The sequence below is a fragment of the Protopterus annectens genome, chromosome 2.part1 (genome assembly GCF_019279795.1).
Source record: "Protopterus annectens isolate FY-2018-M chromosome 2.part1, PAN1.0, whole genome shotgun sequence".
NCBI lineage: Eukaryota > Metazoa > Chordata > Ceratodontiformes > Protopteridae > Protopterus > Protopterus annectens.
This window is the reverse complement of record NC_056729.1, coordinates 1,024,609,222-1,024,624,624: the sequence shown is the minus strand read 5'-3', so window position 1 is coordinate 1,024,624,624 and position 15,403 is coordinate 1,024,609,222. Positions and strand designations below refer to the sequence as shown.

The 15,403-nt window shown below is 40.8% G+C and overlaps 1 protein-coding gene across 1 annotated transcript in view; it reads left to right on the top strand.

The window, feature by feature from the left end:
• The window catches only part of STX18 (syntaxin 18), a 1,377,880-nt gene that overhangs the window by 1,231,554 nt on the left and 130,923 nt on the right, over window positions 1–15,403 (top strand). Inside the window, exon 10 of the mRNA XM_044062606.1 lies at window positions 9,170–9,250. Within this exon, the coding sequence (XP_043918541.1) occupies window positions 9,170–9,250 (81 nt within the window). The remainder of the gene's footprint in view (window positions 1–9,169; window positions 9,251–15,403) is intronic.

Genomic DNA, 15,403 nt, shown 5'->3' with positions numbered 1-15,403 from the left:
ATTTGAGGCAACATCTGGACATTCTGAAGAAATCTGTACAGTGGAGAGGTATGGCTGTACAAATAGCTGTCATTCTGTTAATGCAGCATGTCTGCACAGAGGCAAACAATGAGAGCACAAATAACCAGTAACAGGGACATGTTTGATAGAGATGTCACATGGGAATGTGTTTGACTTTAACACTCTTAACCTTTTAGAGTGAGAAATGTGGACAACGCCATAAAAATGGGTGGGACAAAGGGCCAGAAATCAGGATACATTGTCAGTATTCCACGTCCATACTTATGAAGTTGGTAGAATGTGTAGGTTGTATATTGGCATGAACTTTCTGAAGAGCATAAAGCTTGAAACTCAGATGTCGGTCATCAGTTACTGACTACATCTACAATGACATGCCATTGATTTGCCAGGAAAAGATCAGAAATATGAGACAAAAATTGGACTTTTTGCACAAATCAGGATAGTTGAGAGGTATGCACCCAAATGTCTGTAATACTGAGTCTCAGCAGTCCAGATATCATCCCAGTGATATGGCAGAAAGCCACATGTTCGAAAAGGAAAACACCTGGACATCTTAGCAATATCTGGACAGTTGAGAGGTATAAATGTAAAGTATATGGTCCAATCCCAGTACAGGACAGTGTACCTACAGTGGAGAGTATTGTGATATCCCATTCCTGCCATTCTGTAATGAAGATGAGTTAATGAACTGTAACAGGACATGGAACTGCCATGTAAAATGTTCACCCAGGGGAACTGTGTATATTGAATAGGGACACACACAAGAAGTGTAAGAATGAACACAGGGAAAGTGTATAGGTGAAACTGCCGCTTGTATAGCAGAGGAGGGCATGTCAATGGAAAATGGTTGTAGCAGTAACACCAAGCACATATCTGTATGGTACAGTATGGACTGTACAGTGAAAATGTGTTGCCTGAGACTGTTGGACAAGGTGATTGTAACAGTGGGGAGGATGTGTATTTGTGAGATAAACATCCTTACATAAATAATGCAGAGGATATCTGTCAGGGATCTGACATACAATTGAGGTAGGGTGCATATTGGGAAGCTGTGCAAAATGATATACCTGAGTATGACTGTGCTCTCAGTAGAGGTCTCCAGCATGGTGGCCACAGGGAAAGGATCATGACAAACATTTCAAGAACCAACCATAATCATGGACAATATCTGAATAATACCACCACCAATCCCATGCCTCTGACAGAACGTATGTGATGTGGAGTGATACCAGATGAGCCTACACACACACACTGGACAACTAGCATGATACATCCACGCTCTGTGAGGGTAACCATTCACACTGTCCTGGTACTGCAATATCTGCAGGAGGTATAAGGTGGGACACTGCTATACCTGCATGTGACAGTATGGGCATTACAGGTTCATTGCTTTGTGCATGGCGTATATCAGTGGCACAGTTCACACTGTCACAAATGATATACATGCTATTAATGTTGTCAAACACCAGTGTATGCAGTGTATGCATAAGGCGAACAGGTAGCATGCAAGCATCTGGTGTAACAACTTGATTGGTGTTCTGCACCTTCAGACAGTCATGTATATTTCACAGAAAGAATACTCAAGTATGGACAATAAGCCATGGAGAAGGGTGCATTGTAACTCAGTTATTGGTGTGATGAAGGCTGGGAACTATGATGTTAGTATGCCATCTGATCTGCATGACCTTCACATACCCAGTTACTTGTGTTACATTCAATGGAAGAGTCAGCACTGTGACCACATGCTGGTCATACCTCACAACTTCTTCACGCAAGAAATCAGGACAAAGTCTAAAATAATGGGTGGACAAAGACACAAAAATAGTGACAGATTTTAAATATTGACCTTACAAACTTAGAAAGTTGCTGTAATAGCAAGGTTTGTGTTAGTATGCATTTTCTGAAGGCTATGAAGCTTGAAACTCAAATTTATGTCACTATTTAGTGACCTCAGTTCTTAGTGATTTACTGCAAAATCACAGATTTTAAGTGGGACAGACCGAAAATATGAGGGCAAATATCCGGACAGTCTGCAAAAATCTGGACATTTCAGAGGTTTGATGCTGGTAGATGTACCCATACCTCTCAACTGTACAGATGTTCGCAGAATATCCAGATTTGTGCCTCATATTTTTGGTCTGTAAATTGTGGTTTTCTGGCAAACTAGTAACACATCATTAAAGACTGACGTTAGAAAATAGTGACATATGTTTGAGTTTCAGACTTCATACCCTTCAGAAAATTCTTGGTAATGCAAAACCTACTATTCTATCAACTTTCTAAATTTGTAGGAGCAGTATTTAAAAAATTGTCCCTGTTTTGGGCCTCTATCCCACTTTTATTAATGGTTTTGTCCAGATTTCCTGCTGTAAGAGGTTGAGAGGTATGGATGTACCACTTACCCTCTATGCAGGAAACAGGTCACATCTATTGGTGTGATGTCCACATTATACTTAGGTGTTGTCTGTTTCCTGATGCAACATATCCTTCCATGTGTCTTGTCAAGGCAGGTGGTGTCATAAGTGTGGCAGCAGTCTCTGGTATGTATTGGATACTGTATGTATTATACTAATATCACAATTGTAGTCAATGATTGCCCACAAGCTGTAGTCCTTCAGGCAGCTGTTTGGACACAGTATGTGTATGTCATCTGTGATGTCCATTACTTAACTAAGGAGCATGCAAAGGCTTAGCAGACACCCCTGATGTACTGACCTGATCACTGGAATGAAGATACATGTCACATCGCACAATTCAACATGGTGCGATGCCACATATGTAATACCCTGGTCTAACCATTTGCTGATATACCTGTTTCTGGACATATGTGACAGTGCTGATTTGAATACCACTGTGTGACTTTTTGTCAATTGCCTTCACCTGTTCAAACTCCAGAAGATGATATTGTTGTCATCATGCATGCCCTTGATGACCTCGTACATCTATCAGATGTAACAGACCTGATGTAGCACTAACAGCTCCCACAGGTCTGTTGCATACACCTGGAATATTACTAGTATTCATGTAGATGAAGTCCATGATGACATATTGGTGTACCTCACAGTCGAGGAGAGTCAGGATGTCTCTATACATGCATGCATCAGGTGCTGTCCCCCCAACGCAGGTGGATGCATGTTGATGTACACCCTTGTATGGGAACATAGGCCATGTGGATGGTGTGTTGAACTGTGTATTCCACTGTATCAGGCAGATGTTTGCGCTTGGTCACGCCACAGGTGATCTGTGATGTCACAGCACATTGATTCCGTGTGATAGGCCTGGAGTAAGGTAAGACAGTGCATACTGCCTGTTGTGATCTGCACTAGGATTTTGACACAGTCACACACACAGGTATCATTGACAAAATCCCCAAGGTGGAGATTAAGCCTTACTTTAACACAAAAAGCCAAATGCAGTACTGCTGTCAGTTGAGGCAGGAGACTCACGTGAACATAAGAGTAATCCAAAAACCAAGTATGTGACCCTCCAGTGGCAATAAAACGAAAAGCAGAGATTTGAAGGAACTTCAAATAAAGAGCATTCATAAAATATAATAAAGTTTATTCCAACGAGTAAGCGCTTTCGCCAAAGGCTTCTTCAGACTCTTAAAACAATGGATAAAACTGTGTGAAACATTTTAAAAAAGATCCATAAGTTTTCTATTGGATAGTACAACTTGATTTGTCACATGTTATCCTGTCTTAAAAAGACAGAAACTGAGAAAGGTTAACATCAATGAATGCAACATTCTTTTAAAGGGAAAGTTTCCATCAAAACAAACATACAGAGACCAGAGTGTCCATGCTAATAACTACATACACCCTGAAGCATTTTAAAATGTATAGATCGTAGTGCTCGATCATATACCATTGCTACATTCATTGGAAAACTGTTACTCAATACATTAACAATCCAAACATTCTTTCCATGATGTTATAAATATTAAAATCAAAAGATAAACAACGTTCATCATTGCGTCTCAATGTGTGGCGACTGTGCTAAAATATAAATGGTTGTGTTCCCAAAGCATCTTTACATATACTAAATGTATCACTTAAAATAATGAAAACGCTGAACAAAAAGTGTGAGCGTACCTTACAATAATACAACATAGCGAATATAATGTACCCGTGATGTCCTTCACCAAGAGTCAGATCAAATCGTGGCTGTGAAAGGCTAATCTCGAAATTAAAAGATGCACGAGTTGGACCCACCTTTATATTCCAAATAAAATACGTAACTGTTTTGCAAGAAGCCATTGCTGCAGGAAATGTGTATGCCATACGTGCAACCTAACTTCATGCGCAATGTTAATTCAACGTACAGCAAGCACGTCATAAGCGTCTATGTAAAAAAACAAAAAACGGTATTTAAACTTCCAAGAAGTAAAGTCGATCCTATACTTATGCTGTATTACGTACAAAATAAGCAGTATACATACGCACTGTTATGTCCTTAAAAACAAATATCGGTCACAAATTGTGACAAGTTAAAGCAATAAAACAAGTGCAAACTGGTTGGTAGACTTATTAAAACATTCAAAAAAGAATGACTGGTAATGCAATATTGATAAAAAGATAAAAATAGATGAATAGTGGGATGGTGAACATATAAGCAGTGACATTTTAAAACTTAGATATAGTTCGAAAATAGCACATATACAGTATTATCTAAATGTCAAGATCCAGAGATGTAATAATAGCTTAAAACTGGCTCAAAAAAAGGGCACACATATACGATAATTCATAAATGTAGAACTCCAGTGATATTAGGATCCCTAACTAGGAAAGCAAGCAGCTAATTCCATATAAATTGTGTGTACATATAGTTGGGTGTTAAGTATACATCAATATGCATTGGATGATCTATGGAAACTGTAATAAGAATGACAATCCGCACCAGTAGTAGACCTGTGCCTGATAATATACATATCAAACCTAACTGATGATGTATAGGAAAGAGTACCTTAAATAATTTTAATTCCAACATCGTGTTTGCAAGATTAATTCATGTTCCAATATACAAAATATATACGTGTGTATATACAAACCTACATATGTATACACATATATAGTCACACATATATGCATATAAAGCTGTATCCATGAACCGTTAATATGTGGGTGGGAAATCGTACTGATATATGAAGCTTGGGCTCTGAGGTAATGTTATGACAAAAGTATATAGTAACTCCAAAAGTCCATCAGTTCCTGGTAATTGAAACTAAGGACAACTATTCATGGCTATATTGTTCAGAACACTAATACTGTAAAACTTGTTTAAAATTAATTACATACAGTCTGCACTTTTATCCAAATAGTGTAGTAAAGAAATTCAATCCATGTTTTGATGTTTTATTAACCCTTAAAATAAATCAGAGTTAAGGCTAATCTATGCAGACTGTATGTAATTAATTTTAAACAAGTTTTACAGTATTAGTGTTCTGAACAATATAGCCATGAATAGTTGTCCTTAGTTTCAATTACCAGGAACTGATGGACTTTTGGAGTTACTATATACTTTTGTCATAACATTACCTCAGAGCCCAAGCTTCATATATCAGTACGATTTCCCACCCACATATTAACGGTTCATGGATACAGCTTTATATGCATATATGTGTGACTATATATGTGTATACATATGTAGGTTTGTATATACACACGTATATATTTTGTATATTGGAACATGAATTAATCTTGCAAACACGATGTTGGAATTAAAATTATTTAAGGTACTCTATCATATACATCATTAGTTAGGTTTGACATGTATATTAACAGGCACAGGTTTAGTACTGATGTGGATTGTCATTCTTATTACAGTTTCCATAGATCATCCAATGCATATTGATGTATACTTAACACCCAACTATATGTACACACAATTTATATGGAATTAGCTGCTTGCTTTCCTAGTTAGGGATCCTAATATCACTGGAGTTCTACATTTATGAATTATCGTATATGTGTGCCCTTTTTTTGAGCCAGTTTTAAGCTATTATTACATCTCTGGATCTTGACATTTAGATAATACTGTATATGTGCTATTTTCGAACTATATCTAAGTTTTAAAATGTCACTGCTTATATGTTCACCATCCCACTATTCATCTATTTTTATCTTTTCATTAATATTGCATTACCTGTCATTCTTTGCGAATGTTTTAATAAGTCTACCAACCAGTTTGCACTTGTTTTATTGCTTTAATTTGTCACATTTTGTGACCGATATTTGTTTTTAAGGACATAACAGTGCGTATGTATACTGCTTATTTTGTACGTAATACAGCATAAGTATAGGATCGACTTTACTTCTTGGAAGTTTAAATACCGTTTTTTGTTTTTTTACATAGACGCTTATGACGTGCTTGCTGTACGTTGAATTAACATTGCGCATGAAGTTAGGTTGCACGTATGGCATACACATTTCCTGCAGCAATGGCTTCTTGCACCTTACAAACAGTTATTTTTATTTGGAATATAAAAGGTTCCAACTCGTGCATCTTTTAATTTCGGAGATTAGCCTTTCACAGCCACGATTTGATCTGACTCCTTGGTGAAGGACATCACGAAGTACATTATATTCGCTATGTTGTATTATTGTAAGGTACGCTCACACTTTTTGTTCAGCGTTTTCATTATTTTAAGTGATACATTTAGTATATGTAAAGATGCTTTGGGAACACAACCATTTATATTTTAGCACAGTCGCCACACATTGAGACGCAATGATGAACGTTGTTTATCTTTTGATTTTAATATTTATAACATCATGGAAAGAATGTTTGGATTGTTAATGTATTGAGTAACAGTTTTCCAATGAATGTAGCAATGGTATATGATCGAGCACTACGATCTATACATTTTAAAATGCTTCAGGGTGTATGTAGTTATTAGCATGGACACTCTGGTCTCTGTATGTTTGTTTTGATGGAAACTTTCCCTTTAAAAGAATGTTGCATTCATTGATGTTAACCTTTCTCAGTTTCTGTCTTTTTAAGACAGGATAACATGTGACAAATCAAGTTGTACTATCCAATAGAAAACTTATGGATCTTTTTTAAAATGTTTCACACAGTTTTATCCATTGTTTTAAGAGTCTGAAGAAGCCTTTGGCGAAAGCGCTTACTCGTTGGAATAAACTTTATTATATTTTATGAATGCTCTTTATTTGAAGTTCCTTCAAATCTCTGCTTTTCGTTTTATTGCCACTGGAGGGTCACATACTTGGTTTTTGGATAAGCCTTACTTTAGTTGATGGTTAAACAATTGGCTCACTGACGGAACACATCATGTGACAGTTGGTGAATCAACCTGTACTAGTACAACTTGTCACCATTTTCAACATCACAGGGATCTGTTCTTGGCCCTTCACTGTTTGAACTGTATTTCTCTACAGTTCAAGGTAAAGTAGATCATCTTTGGCTTACCAAGTTTCGGTTTCTTACATGTTTTGTGCAATCATTGAGTCCACCATTGGTGATAACATAGTACAGGAGGAGTTAACACACACAACTGAATGGTGACAAAGGCTCATGATCTTCAGATAAATGCAGGAATGTGTGCTTGTAATGGAGGTCCATGTTAATCACAGCATTACAGTCCTGGTATGCAGAAACCCAGTGATCTAAGCACTGGGTACACATTTAGATAGCAATCTGAGCTTTGACCACCAAGTCTCCAAACTGCTACTGAAAGCATCTGTTGGCACATCATAAGTCACGCCATCATATTGACATGTTAGGATTGTATGACAGCATTGTAGTCAAGCCACATTGCAGCACTAAGAGTATAATGCTCTTTTTTACATGTACCTCACCAGATGCATGTAGCAGCTGGAGAGAACACTAGGCTTTCTCAGCAGGGTAACTCAGGGCCTACACACTATGCCATGATCTATGTAGATAGATTAAAAGCATGTCACTGTAAACTTTATTGTATAAGGTGATGTGACCTCTGCCTGGCCCCCAGGCCAGTCTCTGACCCTGCCTTGATGGGAGTACTGCATATCCAAAATGTGATATAGCTGATGACGTCGCCAGTGTCTGTTGAGGACAAGATAGCAATGTCCCACATGCTGGTGTAAAATCCTCTCTGTGATGTCAAACAACAGCACACACACACACACACACACACACACACACACACACACACACACAGAACTCCTATCTAAGTATGCAGAGTACAGATCACAGAACTTAATGCACGCAGCACTGCTCAAGTCTGTCTTGGAGTGTGTCAAACAACACTTTATAGCTGCTGACAGCAGTGTCCGGGGAGGAGAATATGGTAATAGTGTTCCACATGCTGGTGTAAAAGGCGCTCTGTAATATCAGAGAACTGCTGAGAAAAATTAGTTGTGAATCACAGCTAAGCTGGTGAATAGATGTTTGTGTGTTGTGATTTACTGCTGCAGTGACATCTTTCTTGAAAGTCTGCCTTTATAGTGAATATTCTTGCCCGGATGCGCTTCAGTTCTATAGCTGTGCCTTTTTTTCTTTTTTGTATTACAGATTTGTAATAGTTGACATATACTAATCTCTAGTTAAGAAACTGCAGTACAGCATCTTAGCCATTTAATGAGTTCAGTGACAGCAATCGCTGTGTATCTTTATATTTTACAGCACATATTGAAGTGTACAGTTGGAACTGTACTTGTGCCCTGTAGTCTGAACTTTAGAATCCCTTGAATGAGATTTTGTACTACTAAACATATGTCCACAGTAAAGAAAATTGTTCAGCCATTCAGAAAATATACTATGACTTGGTAATTAAACTACCTGTTTTATTGTGATGAGTTTGCAAAAGCTAATGTACTTGGAACAGTTTTATACAAATTTGTTAATTTGTCCATTTTATTGTGCTAACCTAAGCTTGTGCAAGTCAGATATGACAAGAGAAGAATGCAATGTCTTTTTATGCATATGTAAAGAAAAATGTTCATTCTCAGTGTCTGATTTTATTAACAAATATGATTCAGGGTTCATAATGTCTTTTGACAAAGCAGCATTAGTGATTTCGTATTTGGCAGTTTCTAAAACATACATTTCCTCTGCGTAGCATAACTGATTTTTGTCATCATTATGTGGTGGTTAGTTTCTTATGCCAATAGTTTGCATAGATTAACTGTGTGCTGCTGTCCAACAGGAGACAGAAATCGACAATATCCATCAACTAGTAGTGGGCACAACAGAGAATATCAAAGAAGGCAATGAAGACATAAGGGAGGTAAGTCCTGATAAATCTGTCACTTGGCATGTTATGACTTTTCTGATTTTCTAGCATTGGTCATATCTGTCCTACCTGCAGTAGACAGCTGGCTAGTTAAGTTAAAAATACATAGGCAAGTACTTGGCTAACTGCCCTTTTGGGCCATTTTAAGCCTAGCCAGTTATCCCATTTGGTGCTTGAAATTAACTGATCCTACTGGTGTTTTGTTTCACCTAACCCTTTCCAAGATCTGTAATTATATATTGCTGTAGTCTTGAAATAGTTCACCAAGCAGGGGACCAAACCAAATTGAGACATGAATCAGAAATGTACAAAAATGATAAAACTCTTTAAACAGAAGGTAGAGAGACTTGAGCCAGAGAACAAATGTCATTTGCCTTGGAGTGAAAATAACTGGGCACTATTATATACCACAGAATTTAACCTTTTCAGTGTCTTCCTTATGAAGTGCCTATGCGAACAATTCAAGTGAAATGAAGAAGCATGCACATGTGGCACATAAGGACACTAACACACTTGTTTTTGTCAATTTCCCTACCTACTGCATATTCTGCAAGTCACTGTATCTGCCGGTCATTGCATTTTTACAGTTTTTAGGTGTTTCTTGAGCCTCTATCGTGTATTGTTGAACATAAAACTGACCTTAACTCAGGGAGATGTATTACATCACTTAACAAATTCTTACTTATTTACTTCTTTGTTGTCCTTCATGCAGTGTTCCAAGCAGTAGTATGCCTCTGCATGAGTGGGCACCTTATAAGTTCATAGGTTGGTACTAGGCTATCTGCCCTAGGGCCTATACAAGCCTGGCCATAACAATTCCTTGGCTATTTCTTCCCACACTATTTACTTCCCTGGACCCCTGTCTAGCAGGGCGACTGACGTGATCCCCGGGGTGAATTTCCTTTCTCCCATCCAGTCGTCAAGGTTCCTTTTGAAGAGGGCCAAAGAGGCACTCTGATTGACATGTATGGGCAATCTATTCCAGAGTCTGGGGAGTCTCTGGGTCAGGAACCTATCCCTCCAGCATGTTTTGTTTATTGTGATGACAAGGTTTAGATCCCTGGAGCGTGTGGCTCTGAGGGATTGGGATTTCTTTAAGTGTAGCATGTCCAACAGCTCTGGGTTTGACATGGCCTTGTATGTTAAGCAGAGATCGTCTCTGAGTAGACGATATGCGCCAGAGTATAGCTGGAGTTTTTTAAGGCGGTCAGCGTAGGGCATCTGCTTTAATCCTGTGATTCTTTTAGTGAGGTATTTCTGCGGCCTTTCCAGTTGTTGCAGATGTCTTGAGAGGTACATACCAAATGGGGCGTTGTATTCTATAATTAGTCTAATGAGGGATGAGTACAGTGGGACAATGACCTCCTTTTTTCTGGATGAAAAGCCCTGAGTGATGAGGTGTGCCAAAAATAAAGTTTGCCTGACTGTTGTGGCAATGTGGTTATCGAAGGTGAGACCACTGTCCACCTGTGTCCCCAAGTCTCTTATCACACTTTCAGTGTTTAGTGTACTGTCACCTATATGGTAATTCACGGATACATGTTTTTTCCCAAAGGGGATAACTATACATTTCTTGGCATTGAGCTTGAGCCCATGGCTCTGGCACCAAGCATCTGTTTCTGTAAGGCCTTTTTGTTATGTATCCACATCATTTGGGGATTCAATAAAGGCTCCCAGTTTGCAGTCATCTGCGAACTTTGTTAGCCAGAGTCCCTTAGTGTTGGCCTGTACTTCAGAGAAGTAGATGCCAAACAAGAGAGGTCCCAGGACTGAACCCTGAGGTACTCCACTTGTCTGGAGCTGGATTTGGAGTCGGTTACTTTTACAGTGTGAGTTCAGTAAGCCAGTTAGCAACCCATTGGGTGACGTAGGGATTAATGCCCAGCTTAGTAAGTTTATCTATGATTCCAGAGTGGGGGATGGTGTCAAAGGCCTTGGCAAGGTCTAGATAGGCTGTGTGGACCACCTTACCCTTGTCCATGGCTCTGGAGACTGATTCAAAGAAGTTAATCAGGTTCAGGAGACAAGATCGGCCCTTCACGAACCCAAACTGGGTGGGGTCCAGTGTTTGAAGGTACCCAATGTCTTTGTTTATAAGTTCCATGATAATACGCTCCATGGCCTTGCAGATAAGGCTTGTCAGACTGATGGGACAGTAGTTTCTGGGATCCAAGGTGGATCCCCCCTTGTGGAGTGGGATAACTGTAGCTGTGCGCCACTCGGTGGGCACGAAACCTGAGGTGAGGCTATGATTAAACATGACACTTAGGTGAGGTGCCAGTTCATATTGTAGTTCATGTAGTACACAGCCTGGGATGTCATCTGGTCCCATGGATGCTGTATTCTTAGCTTTGGAGAGTGCGTTTTGTACCTTTGTGGCCGTTATTACCGGAATTTGGCAATCTTACGGTATTGAGATGCTGTGTGTCAGTGGCTATTTAAGTGCTGTTATCATTAAAAGATGCATCACTCCAGATTTTCTTCTGTTCTCATGTTGAAGTATTCATAACCTTAGGGAGTTGCTGCCTGCAGCACCGGACATCCGGCCAGTATGCCAAAGTCTTAGAAACGGGTATGTGCGACGTTGCATGCAGAGGCCATAAACTGATGTAGGCTATATCTTTGACGTCTGCATGTACCCAACTCAGAACTTTTCTGCCGCAGTGTGTTTCAGACGTCCGATCACCAGTCTCAAAATCCGGCGTTTGTTAGACTTCAGCCACCCGTGTTCGATGATTGTTTTCCGTCTGTCTGCACTGAGATAAGTACTCTTGTGGGACGTTTTTTGTTTCTTTGCTTTTTTCAGATGTACATGTCATCTAGAAAGGGAAAGTGTGCTTGTGGAAGACACATTCCACATAAGGACACACATGAGCGGTGCTTATTTGGTCTAGGAACTAGTCACGATTACAAGTCCTACAACATTTGCCAATCTTGTTCTCAAAACCCTTAGAAGTCATCTGGCAGCCTAAAATCTTTATTTAGAGAATCGGTGTCTCTGACTTTTGGTGTCCAGAATGGAAGGTGGAGCGGGCACCTCCGAGGAGCCGCCTAGGAAGAAGGCCAAGAAAGTTAGGCCCGACGCCAAGCTGTGCCTCGGGTGTCTGGTGAGATTCTTGAGGTGAGTGTCAGCCCAGGATCACTCTGGACGGCAGGTATTTCGCTGCAACTGGGAACTGAAACAGAAGCCAGTTTAGCAGACACCCAGAGTACGTCCGCTGAAGCTTTGCAAACATCAGAGCCTGATGGTGAGCAGAACCACGGCTTGTGGCTTCGGAGGGGCCTACTATTGTCTTGCCATCCACCTAACATCAGCACCCAGGCCTACTACTGCTCCTTCGACTTCTTTAAAAAGAACACAGAAGGAAAAACACAGCACAAAAGACTCTACTCCACCCTGGGAGACCTCTTCCCAGACTCTGTTCAAGGCCATTCAGGTTCTGCAGACCCAGATTCCCCAGTCAGGCCTACCAGTTGTTCCACAGGTACTATCTGAGGAAGAGTCTTCCTCCTCAGATGAGTCTTTAACTTACTGCTCTCAGATTGAATTCCCTAAGGATTTCGCAACTCCAGAAGAAGAAGAGTCTCTCACTCCTGACTCCCCTGGAGAAGATTTCTCCTTTGGCGAAATCATTTCCCTGCTTAGGCAACATTTCAAGTGGAAGCTCTTAAATGTTTCTGAGGCTATAAAGAGATACTTTGAACTCTTGCAGATGGAGCAGCCCTCACCATCTACAGTCCCACTTTTTTCCCCCTCAGCTTTTTCTGCTGCCTGTCAGAACCTAGAGCCACAGCCTCCTGCTTCTAAGATACCAGATAGATTTTTATAAAGTGTCTGCAAAGGAGCAGTATATTTTTAAGAACCCTTCAGCAGACCCTGTAGTCATTCCACTGTCAGCTGGTAAGTCCTCGAGGCAACTACCTTCCACTTCCTTTTTCCCTACTGATAAAGACAGTAAATTTATGGACAGGTTGGGGAAGAAAATATACACTTCTTCCACCCTGGCCATTAGAGCTATTAATTATCAGAGACACATGGCCTCTACTCTTCTGTTGGAGGTTCCAGACTCACCAGCTAAGGCCCAAGGGAGTACCCTTCTGTCCACGTTTAGTCTACTGCTTCTGGTTCTCTGTTAAGGAGGTTTTCATGGTTGAGACTTCAGCCTTTACCTTTGGATGTTGTTAGATGCCCCTTTGGACAACTTGGCCCTCTTAGGAGCTGCCTCTGCAGAGCTACTTAAGTCTCTGCAGGAAAAAGGTAAAGACTTACAAAATCGTAAACATTTATTGGTTTCACCTGTTCCCAGCTTCCATAGAAATTACCCTCAAAAGCCTGACTTTGTCAAGAGGCAGTCCTCTCATCCCTCTGCAACTCAGTCCAGGGGGCGGAGACATCCTAGGAAATGATCTGCTCCTAGATCTTCTACCACCCCCACACCTTCTCCTTTTCGGAGGCAGACAGACCCAGATAGAGCTCCTCCATTGTGACTCTCTTCCCTTACCCCTTCCACCTCCCTATCTCTACACTTAACCCTTTCCCTACCCTCCTAGCAGAAAATCACCACAGATAAGTGGATGCTCTCCATCATCGAGAGGGGATACTTCATGACTTGGGCAATTCCACCCTTCCAGGGAGTTCCTCAACCCCCACCCAATCAGCTTTCACTTTTTTCCACTATCCTGAGCCAACTCCTCTCTCAGAGAGCTATAGAACAAGTGCACTAGGATCAGTTAGCCAAGGGGTTTTATTCCAGGATGTTTTTAGTTCCAAGAAAAGATGGTCCTTGGAGACCCATAAATCCCACGTCAGTCTCTTCCTCAAGGTGCCTACCTTCAAAATGCTCACATTACAGCACCTTCTTCCCCTTATTCCTCAGCAAGCCTTCATGGCCTCCCTGGATCTGAGGGATGCTTACCTTTATATCCCTTTTCATCACACTTACAGGAAATGTTTACATTTCTCAGTGTGTTCATCACACTTTCAGTTCTCTGCCTTACCCTTTGGGCTCTCCACAGCCCCAGGAGTATTCACAAAGTGTCTAGCCCCAGGCATTGCACATTGCAGATTGCAGGGCATACAAATTTATCCTTACTTGGACAACCCCCTTATTCTGCACCAAGATTCTCTCACCCTGTCCCAACACTTGGACATGGTTTGTAAGTTTTTGCAGAGCCTAGGCTTCACTGCGAATTGTCTAAAGTCTCAAATGGCTCTTTCCAAAGATCTTGTTTTTCTAGGGTGCAGGATAAGGGCAAACTTGATGTCAGTCTTTGTCCCTGCCCAGAAAGTGGAATTTCTTACTCATTTCTTCCACTCCCTGCTACCTCTACCAACCATATCAGCCAGGGAGTTTCTCAGAATCCTAGGATACATGGCTAACTTGATTCCCATGATCCCTCTAGCCAGTATGCACATGAGGAAGTTTCAGTGGGTCTTTAGAAATTCTTTCAACCATCACACTTATCACTTGGGGAAAAAATGTACTCTTCTTCCCTGTTTAAAAAGGGAGTTCTCCTGGTGGAATGCTACCATTACCCTCAGTCAGCGGGTACACTTGCAGACCCCTCCACCCAAATAGCATCTTCACACAGACGCATCAGCTCTAGGTTGGGGGACTATCCTACACAATGCCAACACCCAGCACAACGTGCAGGGGGAGTGGTCCATTCAAGAAAGGAATGATCACATCAACCTAAAAGAGCTAAGGGCACTTTCCTTGACAATACAGGCCTTTCAAGAGATCCTTCTGCAAGGCACCCTGAAGGTCATTACAGACAACATGACAGTTCTGTGGTATATAAACAAACAGGGAGGAGCAAAGTCTTACCTTCTCTGCAGTCTTGCTATTCAAATCTGATCCTTGGCAGCATCGCAACATATTGACTTGCAGGCAGTTTACATTTTATCAGAAGACAATGGGACAGCAGACAGTCTGAGCAGAACTTTAACACCCTCCCACGAATGGATGCTTTACAGGGAGGTGTTTCTGGATCTAATTCACAGGTGGGGTGTTCCTCAGACAGATCTGTTTGCCTCCTCCCAGAACAGACAAATGCCCCTCTTTTGCACAAGGCTTCCCCATCCAAAAACCTGGAGTGTGGAAATATTTTCCTTTTCATGGGAGGGAATTTTCCTTTATGCCTTCC